General features: G+C 39.2%; 1 protein-coding gene across 1 annotated transcript in view; it reads right to left on the reverse strand.

The window, feature by feature from the left end:
* Positions 1 to 14,184, reverse strand: part of SPTLC3 (serine palmitoyltransferase long chain base subunit 3) — a 99,128-nt gene extending 84,944 nt beyond the window's left edge. The window contains exons 1-3 of the mRNA XM_074864913.1: positions 14,059 to 14,184; positions 5,665 to 5,746; positions 3,348 to 3,516 (exon numbers count right to left, since the gene is read on the reverse strand). Of these exons, the coding sequence (XP_074721014.1) occupies positions 3,348 to 3,464 (117 nt within the window). The 5' untranslated portion in view covers positions 3,465 to 3,516; positions 5,665 to 5,746; positions 14,059 to 14,184. The remainder of the gene's footprint in view (positions 1 to 3,347; positions 3,517 to 5,664; positions 5,747 to 14,058) is intronic.
* Between the last annotated feature and the right edge of the window lie 405 nt (positions 14,185 to 14,589).

Consider the following 14,589-nt stretch of genomic DNA (forward strand, 5'->3'; position numbering starts at 1 on the left):
AGGCATCCAAGGGGATCTATCAAAGAAATAAAATGTTGCATGTGTACTTTAGAAAAAAAGAAGTTTCCACTGGACAAACATATTTATTGTTTTAAAATTCCAATGTCCCCTACATTTGACACCTAATCAACAGCAATATAACAGCAAAAGAAACCACTGCTAGGAAAACACCTTCTCCTGGCTACTACAGTTACATAAACAAATAGGTTAGCTATTGAATTGTGCTTTGGATAAAGGCAAGTCCATGCTACAGGTTCTGGAAGAACACAAAGCATCTGCCTGTGTTATAAGCACTAATGAAGTGGAAGACATGGCCCATGACCCACCTCCCAAAGCTTAGGTCTTACTGTGGCTCAACTTCCAATGAATGCAAGGATGCAGCATGGTTGTGGGGACGTGGTTAGGCCTGGTGTCCAGGAGTCTGTGCTATCAGCTAGAATTGAGCGACTCAGACTTAAAATAATCCCAGAAGCTATTCAAACAAGCAGTCCCACCCCAAAGCAGCAACAGCTTCTCTTCTGGTAGGGTGCTTCACTGTGGCTTTGTCACTTGGCTACCTCCCTTCCCGTCCTTGGTATGCCACAGATTGCTAGAAGCAAAGAGAGCCTCCCTACTCCCCCACATTTGATCATCCCTAATTACCTCCCCCAACGCATTGAACAAAATCCTTTCTTTGGAAACCTGGGGGTTTTGCTGTATCAGAATTGCTTCTCTATTTCTGTCATGCACACACAGACACGCAGAATGTTCTTAAATCATTAAGATGCAAAACACATTGTTGCTGAGCCACTGTTTTCAAAAGCAGTGTTTCCAAAGCCAGCATTTCCTGAAGCCAATGCTTCCTGTGGGCTCCCTAGAAAAAAAAGGGTTTATGGAGCTAATTTCTGCAAAGCCTGACGTTCCAGTCAGTCAATTGTGTGCAACTATTGCTACATATTCCCGGTTTAGAAGCCTTCACTGTGCCATGCCCTTGCTGCAGCTTCTGTACCATCAGTTGCCTCTCTCAGACGAGAACACTCCTCCTTCCCTCCTTACAAAGTAACACAGCTGTAACTAACCCCAAGAACTGCCACAAGTCTCAAGTGCTAGAACCAGCATCATTAGTCACGTCCTCTGAATATCCTAGCGCTGTATTTCCCCTCCTATGTAAGTTGTTTAATGGTGAATTGATTTACTGAATAGGCAGTAAAGTACATATACGTGTGTGTGTTAGGGGAAATTGGGGCAAAGTGGAGAAAGAGAAAAAGAGGAGGATGACTGGAATCATGACAAACCTGGGTCTGGTTCCTGCACAGGCTTCCTTGTGCACCCAGCTGCCATATTCCCTGCTCCTCAGATCCCAGCTGTAAAGTGGGAAGCACACCTCAGCGAGGTGTTGCAAATATAAACACACTGGAAGACTGCGTGAAGTCGCACACCTACAGCAGTAAGTCATGTAAACAGATCAGGTAGGAAGGAGCAGTATCTGTTCCTGTAAAATAGGATAAAGCGTAAGTACCGAACAGGGTGAGGCAGCTGGGGCGGGGAAACAGACCAGACAGGAATGGGGAGATTCCTACCAGGAATGAGATTCCTGGTTCATACAGACTCTTGTCTGTTATTGTTTCCTTCTTTCCCAATCCGTGTTTGAAGCAGGAAGAGAGGGGAAATGGCATGTAATTCGGAACACAGCACTAGACCTCGACTTACCAAATGTGCTTTTGATAAGCCTCCTGAACTTTCTAAGGTTTCACTTCCTTACCACTTCCTCAGCCATGGAAGGTATTTACCAGTGGTGCAGTGCTTCTTTCATATGTCACATGGCAGGGTAAAACCCCTTCTCCTCCAACCATATGGTTCTTGTAAGACTTCACTAATCTAGCAGGTACATCTACTAACATTTCCTTCATCTCTTTGCCACCCCTTTCAGGCCAATCTTTATTTCCTTTTTGCTCACCCTCAGTAATATTCTACTTTACTTCTCTAGCCATATCTTTCCTATTAAGGAGGAAATCCTAATTAATCCCCTCCTGGGAGTCTACTGCTTTAAAAACCAGTCGTTTGCAGCAGGTTAACAATAAATGAATGGCAAGGCTTAGTCCTTGGAATTTGTCACTCAAACCGAAGGCAAAGATTTCAGGCATTGTTGTGTCAAATAGCTAACACATAAAATGATGAGGAGATATATGTGATAGATAAAAGGATGCTAGATTATCTTTCTGGAAGCAAATCCCGAGAAAGGCCTTTTCAATCATTGCACAAGCTTTTTTGCTTTCCTCATCCTACACAAGCCAAGGATTGGGAAACACCCATACCAAGGGAGACACCTAAAGCCAGACAATCATTAAGCATGACACTGGGCGTGCCTTCATTAGTGTGCTAGGCGTGTGAGAGCGCCATTTAGAGAAAGATATAAGATAGCAGTTTATTTGTAAAACGGAGGAGACCTCGCCACAGTTGTTGTCTAAAGCTTTCGACAGGAATGGTCAGGTGAGTTCTCAGGCTCCAAAAGCAACCTTCTCCATCCCCCTCTCACCGTCACACCACGCTGTAAAGCCAGCCTTTTTCTAGTCAATACAAGACTTTCTACTAATTATCACATCAAGATCCAGAGTTATGACGTTTCAAGACAGTATGTTCCCAGTCAGAACAGGTACTGCAGACAGACAATATTTAAGATTTGGGCTTTTTTGGCAAAAGCATACCTTTGGTTTTGTGGTTCATTCTTTAGGATGTTACATGCCGACTGTGCTACAGAACATTCACATAAATGAGAAGCACTAGTTTCAAAAAGAACAGCTTGAGAAAATAGTAAACTGACTCGGATTTTAAGGAGTACAAGGCTGGAGAGCAGGCATCAGTAAAGTGCAGGCATCAGTTAAACCAACCTTGCAGTAATGTAAACATTAAGAAAAGACTGCTTCTCCTGCCTACATTTTTTTGGTTATACTTGTACAGCAATAAATCACACTTTAAAGACCACTCCACACACACTTTAAGGTGATAAAACAGCTTTCCACTAGTGATTAATACATCGCAAAGTCAATTCCACCATCGGTTAAGCTTTAGAAGGAAACTACTACATTTCAGAGTGCATGTGTTCGTTGTGTTTGATATGAACTAGACCCTAGTTAGTCCACGGGACCAACAGTATGTTGCATGAGCATTCACAACTCTCACTGCAGTTCAGGATGGCAGAAAAAAAGCAGCTTCTGGTCCCAAGACTATCAAATTTAACACACAAGCCTAATCCATACAACCTGTTCAATGAAGACTAAGACTGCCATAAATCTAGCTTAATAAGTAATGTTGCAACTACCTATTTGTTTTCAATATTGAGGCAATTAGGGTAAACAATTGAACCTTACCTTCATTCCTTTAGTAATTCCATTTTTCTTATACATTCCACTTTTTAAGAGGTTATTCTGTTTCTGATGATGATGATGATGTAGATGTCCATTGCAGACAGCACTGGGATTAGCCATCTGTTTAAATTAGTCAGATTCTCAGTTCTTAAGGGTGTCTCAGGTCTTTCTACTGTAAAAAGACAGTGGGACGAGCAGATAAAGTTCTTGGTTAAGGCCTGAAAGGTATCCAACTGGTCTGTCAGGATTTTCCGGGATGAGAGGAGGAACTATCTTTTGCAATATCTTAGAAACTTAAAACTGTTTCTTTCATACACCTTCAGCCCCAGCAAGCTAGAACGCGAAATACATAGCAGAAGGTGTGCTCTTAAAATCTCTGAAAAATACTGCTCATTGCTGGCTATTGTATGAACACAGCTTCTATGAGTCAACAAGACTGCTGCAGCTATCAAGGAGTGGGTGGATTCAGAGGCGGAGACACTTAAAGATATATTACCTCTTAAATATCTCCCAGTGAGGAACATTACGTTTCTTTCTCCTGATTACACTCAACATAGAGCTACGTCACTCCATTTAGAGTAGAGTAACAAAATGTTTTGAAAATTTAAACAGAGTAATCTTTACAATTACATGGTTCATCTTGCTAAGAGCACATTGGCTGGCAAAAAGTAGTATTTCGCTGAGTAGAACACAACAACTTTTTTTCTTTCGTTTTTAATGTCTTCTTATATAGGTAACATGATAGACACACCATTAATGCTGCAAGGAAATGGAAAACATTTTAGTATTAAAACGAAATTTTATCTAGAGCTAGAAACAATATATTTGGCCCTATCCTACAGATGCGTGCACAGGTGTTTACTAGAGTGAACTGTCCCTTTAAACTCAGTTTGGCCAGTAATGGAATAAATGGCATGCTATTATAATTAATCGGAAATGGACTTTTATAAAGTTGATTAATTTAGTTTTAAAAGAAGTCAGGCTTTAATCACATGTGAAACTACTAAGCAGGACTAAAATACATCCTTGCTTTTAAGACAAGAGTTTATTGATTGTGGAAATACATATATTGCTTTTGCTGAACCAAATTCTCCTGTTTCAGATTTTAGTGGCAAAACATAGAAGTATAAGCATCTCTGGCAGCATTTGAGAGAATTCCTCCCAAAATAATTAAAATTAGCATGGAGACAGATTAAAGGAAAGCTGTATTATAGTATCTATTTTGGAAAACAGTAAGGATGAAAGTCTCGGAGAATAAAAATATTTGGAGATTTTTAATTAGAAAAAATTACTATGTCATCTTGGCAATGAAATGCAATATACAGAAAAAGCAGCCTACAACTTGAGTATGTGGAATGCAGAAGATTAAATCTTAAATGAACCACTGCGAAAATATACAAGGAAACACATTGCCTTGGTTTTGGAAACTTGTCTTAGACATGTACTGAATTGCTAAAATGTATTTTCTCCTTTGAAGTGATCTGCAAAGTGGGATATCTTCGATGTGTTGGAAAACTTTTGGTTCCTACCCAGGAGAGACTTAAACTGAACTGTGTTTAAAAGAAATATCTGTGTATCTTTCCTTCTGCATTTCACCTCGTTTCATACCACCCAGTGGCCTGCAGAGACTTCTACTGAGATCTGTAGAAAACCTCCATGATACACTATAGTGTAGCACAACTGAAAAAGCAGTCCATCTCTAGGTTTGATTTTATATCCTTGGAAAGAAGCCTTTTACTTACATATTCCAATTAATAAGACAGTAGTAGTTTTGGTCAAGAAGATATCCCCTTAACTGACTAAAATGACACAGAGCAGTAAACCACCAAAATGTTTGCTTCTGTTACACCAGATTCACCATCAGAACTCAAATTTCCTAGGTTTCACCTTTTTGGTGTTTTTCCTAGGCATTTCTGTATGAAAGTATTTTTCAGTCTTCATTAAGGCATTTGTAAGGATAACTCAATTACAGATTAATTGTGAATATGTAGTGATAAATTATTGGTCATGATAAGTGGCTAGGAGTTCATATTTGCAAGAAAAAGACTAAGATGAGGACAAGCCAGAAATAGGCAGAAAGAACGGTCAGTAATAATTCCCTGCATATCTATCACCTATGGTACCATGATAAATAGTACAAAATAATGTAGAGCATGCTCTCTGCACCTGGCATCCCCCTCCCACCAAGAAGCATTCTTCATTTGGGAATTGTTTCCTTGATTGTCACAGCAAATCAAACATCTGTACAACATCCTGTCTGCTCACTCAGTTGCTGATCATCTTGACCCTGTTGGGATAAACACAAGACAAGAAAACTTACCATAGTAGCGTTCTTCCCCTTAACAGCTTCCAGTGTCTCAGCTAGCACCTCTGCCAGGTATGCTTCCCAACAGACTGAGCACCTTCCAGGGCACAAAGTGATATAATTAACATCTCATATGTGTCTTATTTTTTTTTTCAGTTAGGTTTATGGGGGATTGGAATCTCTGATTAGGTAACAGTTCAGATGATACAAATTCTGTCTCTGGTCCCAAGGTGTAAGTCTACACTTACCTATTTCAAGGCCCATGAAATACCAGTGCCCTTATATGAATAAAATAGTGAATTAAATATGCTATATTAACTTTAGTTTTCAACATCTCTAACATTTAAGAACACAAACAAGCAGCACTTAAAAAAAGAGACTACATTTAGATATGAATTTAACTGAGCAATTTTAAAAACCTCAGAGAACAGGTGTCCTTTCAGATTTCTTTAAACCATGCTCTGAAAGCCAGAGCTCACAAAACAAACACCATTAGGGGCTGAGTATAATTCTTGCCCTGATTCCATTCAGAGCAAGTGATTTATAGAAGAGATGAGTCTGGCCAAATACACACAGATGATCTGTAAACAGGATGAAGTATTTCTCCTGCAGTAAAAAAAAATGTTGAATTGTGACCTTCAGAACTCCATCTCAAAGCCATCTGTTCCTCAGGCTTCTATATCCATATCTATCATGCTACCAATTAGCTTCATCTAAATCTAGTACTCAAAAATATGAGTGTCTATGCTGCCTGGACACCGGAGGAAGGACCCAATAATTGTGTACTTTGCAACACCAAAACCACTACCAGCAGTACCCTGTCTTTTTACCATTCTGGGAAGTGAGAGGAAAAAAAATTGTTATGTTGACTGTACAAGAACTGTGTGTATGTAACTGCAGCGGACCCCAGTCCTACTTTGATTATATGTGTGCTTCTCTTTAGTGGCTTAGGTACTGGTCAGAAGTGACAAAGTTGCTCTTCGTATATTAGCAAGAAGATAGTTAATTTCTAAGATTACTACCAGACCACACACACTATTCTACATAGATGCTGGTAAAGTTTGTAAGATGTCACTAGAATTATTATAAATCTGTAGAAGAGACACCAATAAATTCCCAGGGTCCCTTTTTAACATGCCATTAGCATGGTAACACCACTGGGTGTTTGCTGACTCACTTCTTGAAATTAGGATAAAAGTGTTTAAAACCTTTGTAGATGCTTTGAGACAAATTGCTGAAGAACAGCAAAAGTGAAGTAAAATATATACAGTTAATTAGCCGAGATTTAACAACAGAGCAGAGAGAAAAGGGAGGGGTAGGGGTTTGTCTAAGCAGTTTCTCAGTTCTTGAGGAAAATAACTTTTCTGCTATGCACTACCATTGTTACACAGGATAGGTTAAAAGGTTGACCTCGGCCGACACATTCAAGAAATGGGGGCAAAACCATCTAACCTTCTATGAGATTTTTGGCCCAGTCAGACCATTTAGTGTCATGAGAGTGGCCACAGGGTCCCCATTTATAATAGCACTACTGGATTACCTACCAATAAAAAGAGTACATGGTGCAAGAAAGCATGAGAGCTGATCCCCAGAAAAGTGTAATGTCATAAGCCAGAAGGATTTCCACAGGATTCCTGCTCATCCCAGAGAACAGTTAGTTGCGGCATAGTTGTGAAATGGTATTGCAATCTAGTTGCAAGATCTTGATAATTTCAGTTCATGACATGCAAATTTACATGCCACATGAAACAATAAGGATCTACACCAAGACATCTACTAACTTCATGCTTATTTTCACTGGAGAGACACTAGTGTCAAACAGAAGCTGAAAAAACTGGGAGCCTAACTCTATTTGTTAAAAGTCATGGTTCTAATAATATTTTAAAAATAGCTGCAGAGCATGCCCCGGTAATGGAATACACAGTTAAAAAGCATTTTGCTCTCCCAATCACTTCTCTTACAATGGAAGTCCACCTTATAAACTCTGTGTACCATTGATGACTTATTCTCTGATTAGGATCCCAGTATGTTTGGATCCCAGTGGACACATAGCTAACAGAATTTCTGTCTCAGGTATGTAAATGACTTATGATATAGCAGCACCAGTGAGGCTAATATAAATGAACAAATAGGGAGACACCATAACAACAAAGCAACATAAGAAACAGCAAGTACCAGGCTATCAGCTGGCCAGTGATCTCCCTGGGTGTCTTTCCAGATTCATCTAGACTTCATCAGTACTCGCTGTAGGCTAAAACTCCTAAACGTTCACATGGAAAAACCCTTAATCCATGTTTGCTCTTTAAACCCTATCTGGCCAATAAATATGTGGGAATGAGTAGGGATATGACTCTATACCTGGGCATAAAACTGCACAGAAGTGCTGATGGGTTCCCTCAAGTCCCCTTGCACAACCGTCCCTTGAAGGATATACAAAATGCTTTGAAATTGGTTGGGAAATAATCCTAGAGTGTCTCAGAACCAAGACCCATGGCATAGGCGGATGCACGCAACCAGCATTGCAACAGAGAGGACAAGGTACAACTCTGGCAGGTCCATGCATCATCTGCAGAGTCCAGGGGCTGGAGAGGAGAGAAGGGCACAAACACGCTCCCCAGCAGTGAGGTAGAGGAGGGTATATAATCTGAGTTACATTAGATATCAGTGGCTGGGAAGATCAATCCCAAGGAAAATTTGCACGTTTTACAGCTTTGTTGGGTTATATGAAATTCTAGAAGAGAGGCTGTGAGATCTCCAGAACAGGAAGGTCCTGCCAACAAGGTAGTCTTGTACTACTTCAAATTTCCTTAAATTCACTGTAAAATGCTCACACTCTGGCAGGAAAAGCACAGCCAGAGGTGTTGGCACAGGTGCAAGAAGCCATGTCCAGCTGTGAAAGCTGAGCTAGCCCTAGGAAACAAGAGCCAGGGGAGCAGGCAAGGACTTGGAGGGTGCAGTCTGACATGCTTACAGTCCTGCATTGCAGCCTGTTGTTGGACCCAACTGTTGAACAGACAGATTAGCCTTATACAGTCATTTGATTGCTCGTTATAGAAACCTTTCTGGGTGAAGCAAGAATACCAGTTTAGCAATTTTATCCTGTCAGCATGTACAAATGACTACTGTGTGCTAGGAAGCAACTTTTTTTCCTTACTTATGTAAACTTCTTTACCTTTTGCTCTACAAGTGCATATCAAGTCTTGATGAGTTTTCCTCAACATGGCTCCTGTCCTAAGGGACATGGAAGTTGACATTCTGCTGGCAGAGGTCCCTCCTCCACACCTCAGACTGCAACTAAAACTTAAAAGAGGTGGCGGTCTCTTTAAGGGTTAGTGTTGCTTCATAGCTCAAAATGTTATTCCAGGCTTCTGAACTGCATTGGTTTTCCCTAAGAGATATTTTTGGAAAATTTACTCTGGTAGTTCACAAGGAACTACCAGGGTGCAAGAACTTCTTAGGAATCATGGATATAGGTACCTAAGGAAAGAAAGCCTACTGTGCAAACTTGCAGTCTTTACACATGGATTCACACATTTGAGGGGTCTACAAAAGATTGAAAATTTCATTTGGTACACTATGAAGCTACAACACTCCATCGAAAAACTGTTTGTTTTTTTTTTCCCCCCCCAAATGGGCCTTGAAAATTGGTTGTTATTTAGCACAGCCCCGATGGATTTGTTGATTTTTAATCACAGAGGTGGGACATTACTAACCTACTTTCAGGCTCATACATCAAGGAGTGGCACAACAGCATGATTCTGTGGGAAGTCATATGTACACAGGTACATGAAGAAAGCACTTCCACAAGGAAAATACGAAATTCCACATTTTTTCAAGCAGTTGGCATTTTCTACCCCTCCCCCACATCTGATCCCATGTCTCTAGAAGGGGGGAAAAAAGTCTATAAGCCCCCCAAAATCCAGCTCTGGGCAGTCCAGAACAGGTGTCACCTTTGAAATGTGACACACCTCATTAATCCTCTCCAGTTCTTTCTTTGATGGATGGCCCAAGGGAAGCTCTTGGGAAACAGCATGAAGCAGGCAGAGACTTGATCTTTTACATTTTCCATCTGAATTTCATCTGTATTGCTTTATCATCACAATCCATTGTTTTGCTCTTTCCTTCCTTTCAACAGATTTTTGTGGATAGGCTCTCAGTAATGCACAAAGAGCTTTTGGCCTTCATCCATCCTTCTTGCCCACAAAATCATCAGTGGGCTTCAGAAAAAAAAAAAAACAAAAACAAAAACCACAAACAAACACAGAGTAGCCACTGAAAATTTTGAGAATTCATATTGCATGGCACTAATAAAAAATGTTTGCATGGGTATAAGGAAGGGAGGAGATTTCCAGTTATGATCACAGGCTAGCAGCAAAGCAGTGTTATACATGAGTATTTAATGGGAATCAAAGGTTTACTTTGATGTGAGTAAAGTCACTGAACTGCTCAGAGCATGAAATCTACAGGACACAGGCATAAATCAATACACCCATCAAAAAGATGTGGAGAACTAGGTGCCCTGTATGAACACTTCTTAGACCACCCAGGCTGGCAGTTCCATACACTTCCAAAAACTTTCCTTCAGGCTTATAACTCCTATGAAGACAGGGGTGAATTCAGTTTCACAACTTGATTACACTATGTTCATGAAGGGATCAGAAACTGTTTTAAAACCAAATGACCCTTCTTATCTCAGAAACTGTTGACTGAAGGGAGTGAAGAGAAGTGCCAGTGAAAGAAAAGAAGTTTTGGTAAAACCACAGCTGAGAGAGGGATGAAGTGCTACTAATTTAAATGTAGGTACATTTCTACCAATTGTTTACTTTGAGGAGAAAGGAGAGAAAGCTTCCTCACACCTACGTGAAAATACATGTTTTCAAAGGGAAGCTCAAACATTGTTGACTAGAGCAGATGCTCTATTTATGCTGCTTGCACACCCCTGGCTCAGACATATTCTGAATTTGGCTTCCCACCAGCTCTATGTCTTTTGTTTCAAATTTGTTGTAGGCTCTTCAGAACAAGGCTCTCATTTTACACATGGAATGTAATGAAGCTCCAATCACACCTCCAAGTGCTTATATGACACTGGAAAGAAATTATCTTTTCTTGAAAAACAGAATAAACTACAGAGAGAATTTTGCTGTTTGGTATCAGTGCAACCAGGACTAGTTGTGTGCACTAATGAAATTAAATCAAAGCAGACAGGACCGCAGGAATTGCCAGACCATCACAGATAACCCAAGTACCCTCAATCACACTGTACATCTAAAAACCCCAAATTAAACACAGTATGCATAACATTTCTGATTTTAATACTGAATTCTATTAAACCCTCCCTGGATGCACTTAGTGTTCCAGTGGTTCAGGGAAATGTACTGAAACCGTAACGTACATTTCTCTGAGCAAAAACAGTGGCTAAGAGGAGATGCATGAACCAAGCACAACTGTTTTACTAATTTGAGTTATGCAGGACAGTATTATATGCCTGAAAGCCAGATCGTCTGATTGTTGGACAGCAAGATCTTTAAGTGTTTTGTTTCTGTCATTTTTGCTTTTACCACTTTAATATGTAGGTGTTAAAAAGACAAATACAACATATTTCTTGCTATCCACAGATGCCATTCCCTTCTCTAATACAGCTGAAGTCTCATTCTACTCTTGCACTACAGTAATACATTACTTAAGTCAATATATGTCAGTGGAGTAACAGCAGTATGAATAAGTTACTGGCTGTAGCAGACATCTTCAATTTCTAATGATTTTTTCATCCTAACTTTTGTCAACAGTGTGTCAGCAACTAGCAAAGTTTTCGTGGACTGCTGAAGAACACTTCAGATTATTAAATCCATGGATCATTAATTATAGACTAGTAAAAGATGACAGACTGGCATATTATAACCAGACCTAAAGCTTCACGTATCAGCATGTACACATCACTTTGGATGTTACTCTGGAACTATAAAAGGAAACCACACGTTTCAAATCTTCAGTTTATATTCCAGAGCCATTAGTGATGAAATCTACTATTCAGGCCAGGATTAGATAAAATTAATAAGATAGTCTCTGTTTTTTTTCCTGGTTATAATCAGTGGTACGCATCTTAAAAATCTTAAGTCTGCATTAGCTCAGTTATAGAAACAAAGGAGGCTGTAAGTTTTGAGTAGAAAAAAAACCAACACTAGACTTCCAGGTAGCCAAGTTTCTACTGGTTAATCAGATGTATTATGTTATGAAGGAAAAGCATGATGGTTCAGGATAACTCAGTTACCGTGATTGGTAGTTTGGGGTGTCTTCTTGGCATGTGATTCTTGCTGATATTTTTGAATGTCAATTAATATTGTAGAGCTGTGTTTGTCTGGACCATTTAGACCTATTAAAACTTAGACTAAGGTCCTCTGCTGTTTTGCTGTCACTATCATTATATTTGTAGTCCCTTTGTTTTTTTAGTGTCTATAAACTGAAAATTAAATTATAATATTATTGCATGGTCTAAGAAGTTTGCATATAACCTCTGATTTTGTCCATTTCTCTTGAGAAATGAGGCTTCTAAATTCTTCTTTCTTTCCCTTTTGTTTATTCTACCATAAAACTTAAATCCTCAGACCACATGTACTCTGTATTAACAGTCTGCCATTATCATAACTGATCTACTGGAAATTCAGTGACATTTGCATTTTCCTCTCAAAATACCTACTTAGCTTTACCATTTTTGGTCATTATATAGATGACAAAATCATTTTATCATTGTTTTCATGATTTACTGGGCACAGTGAATATCAGGTATTGAAATATCATAAAACAAGTTTAAAATAATAATGATTTGAGACATCCTCCTTTCCAAAACTTTTAGATGCATTTGAGTCATATTTTCAAGTACTAATGCAAAATCTTTTGTTGCTATTGAAAGCTGGGAATCTCTTCTGACAGAAAGTTAATTTCTAACAGCCTGAAATCACCATAGTTAGAAACATAGGCTTTGCTGCAATAATCTCAAAGTGTTATTGTAGGCTTTGCAGCGGAGAGGGAATTTTTCTGACTTTTTCATTTCAAAGAATTCTGCTAACTCTTGTGTACAAGAACCTGATGCAAACATTTTTCCAAGATCTTTTCAGATGGACATATGGAACTCACATTAGGTAATAAAAGAAAGCACAGAACAAGCTACTCTGCTTGTAGGGAAAAGGTATGAAAAATTACCTTGGGTTCAAATCCCCAAACTTACATATTTGGGGAACTATTCACACCCTTAGCACAAGAACTACAAGTTCACCTTTTTCCACTCACTGTACAAAATAGTCTGCCAGACAACCTCAACACTGCTAGAGCAGTCAAGAGTAAAACAGGTAAACAGTTTATCACTTGCAAAGGAGGCAACTGGATTTTATCCACATCTCACTTTCCAATCCGGATAAAACAGTTAATTTTATTCACTTTATATTTAGCAAGCAAGTAATTTTACTATTTTTTTTTTAAGTACACTGCTATGAATACTCCTATTCCTTCAAAATGATAAGTATGCCCCTCACAAAAACAATGTGTCCACCAAGGCACAGAAGAAACTTCATAAAGACTCACACCAATAAATATCTTATACCAAAAACTTGTATTTGGTGTTCTATAACAACCGGTATCACAGGCCTGGGTAGAAAAAGCCCAAGTTTCCTTTTTTATGGAACAACAAAATCTGCTTTTCTTCAGTTACAAATCCTGCATCTCCTTGTTCTTTCATGATGTATGATAAGACAACAGGTAAAAGGGCTGCAAGCCATAAGCATATAATACTGTCCCCTGGTTTCTTAAACAATATTACCAGAACTTGTTCTCTGTGTGTATCCAGATGTCAATCAGCTGTAAGTATAACATTAGGAATGGAATTGTTGGGATTTTTGATATATGGTACACATATCTCGTTAGGAATCTGTACCCAACCCCAGGATGCTTGCGACACCTGACACTTTAATCTCCTTGCAAGGATTAAGACCTTACAAATTGCACAGTTGATATGGTTCTGTCCCTATCTATTTACAATACAAAAATAAAAAATACCTGACTGGAATGTCATGGTCAGAGAAAACCAACAGTAATACAGAAAGTCGGACCCAGACAAAAAGAATAACAGTACAGTAACTAAGAGCCTGCTGCAAAAATACAGCAGTAAGCACAAGGAAGCCTAGTATACCCTTCTGCTCTAGCTTCTTCCACTTACAAGTATAATGTCATTACTACAGTCTTACCTAGTATTTGATTATAAACTTGAATCTGCAATTGTTACACCTCAAATGAAAAACTTCTTCATGTAGCTAGACCCAGTGAAGTCAACAGAACTACTCACCCAAGCGAAAGCCTGAAAGAACTTTACAAGCACCAGGTAGAAGCAAAATCTCTTTCTTTGGACATTTTTCTACTGACCTCTTTCACCAGCAGTGTGATCCACAGCCATGTAACCTCTATAGCTGTCCAAGGCAAGTTTCAGTTTACTTTTCCGAGACCTCCTGCCATTCAGGCTAATTTGTTTGATGGGCTCCACAATTTGGAACGAGCCAGTGTGGTATTGTCATTGTTTTCAGTCGTTGATGTGATGAATAGAGCAAGGACAGCTCTGTGCCATCTGTTCCTTCTCTGTGTCATCACCACATCAATCCAGACAAGTCATTCTTAGCTACAAACATCTGGAACATTAAGACAAATGATACTTAACCAGGAAGACAAATCTCCTTAGTATTACTAATAAAACTGAACCAAAAGACATAGGTTTAACCTATGTTTAATGATGGAATTTCAGTCTGTGAACAGGAAATTAAGAAGTGATTTCACACAAAGCTTAAAGGTTATTGCTCATTGTTCTTGTAATGTAATGGTTTGGTTCTTCCGGAAGCATGAGATTTATACAGGTCCAGCTGAGAACTAGCAATGCTACCCAGGTAAAAAAAAAAAAAAAGC

The sequence above is a fragment of the Strix uralensis genome, chromosome 3 (assembly GCF_047716275.1).
Source record: "Strix uralensis isolate ZFMK-TIS-50842 chromosome 3, bStrUra1, whole genome shotgun sequence".
NCBI classification, from domain to species: Eukaryota; Metazoa; Chordata; class Aves; order Strigiformes; family Strigidae; genus Strix; species Strix uralensis.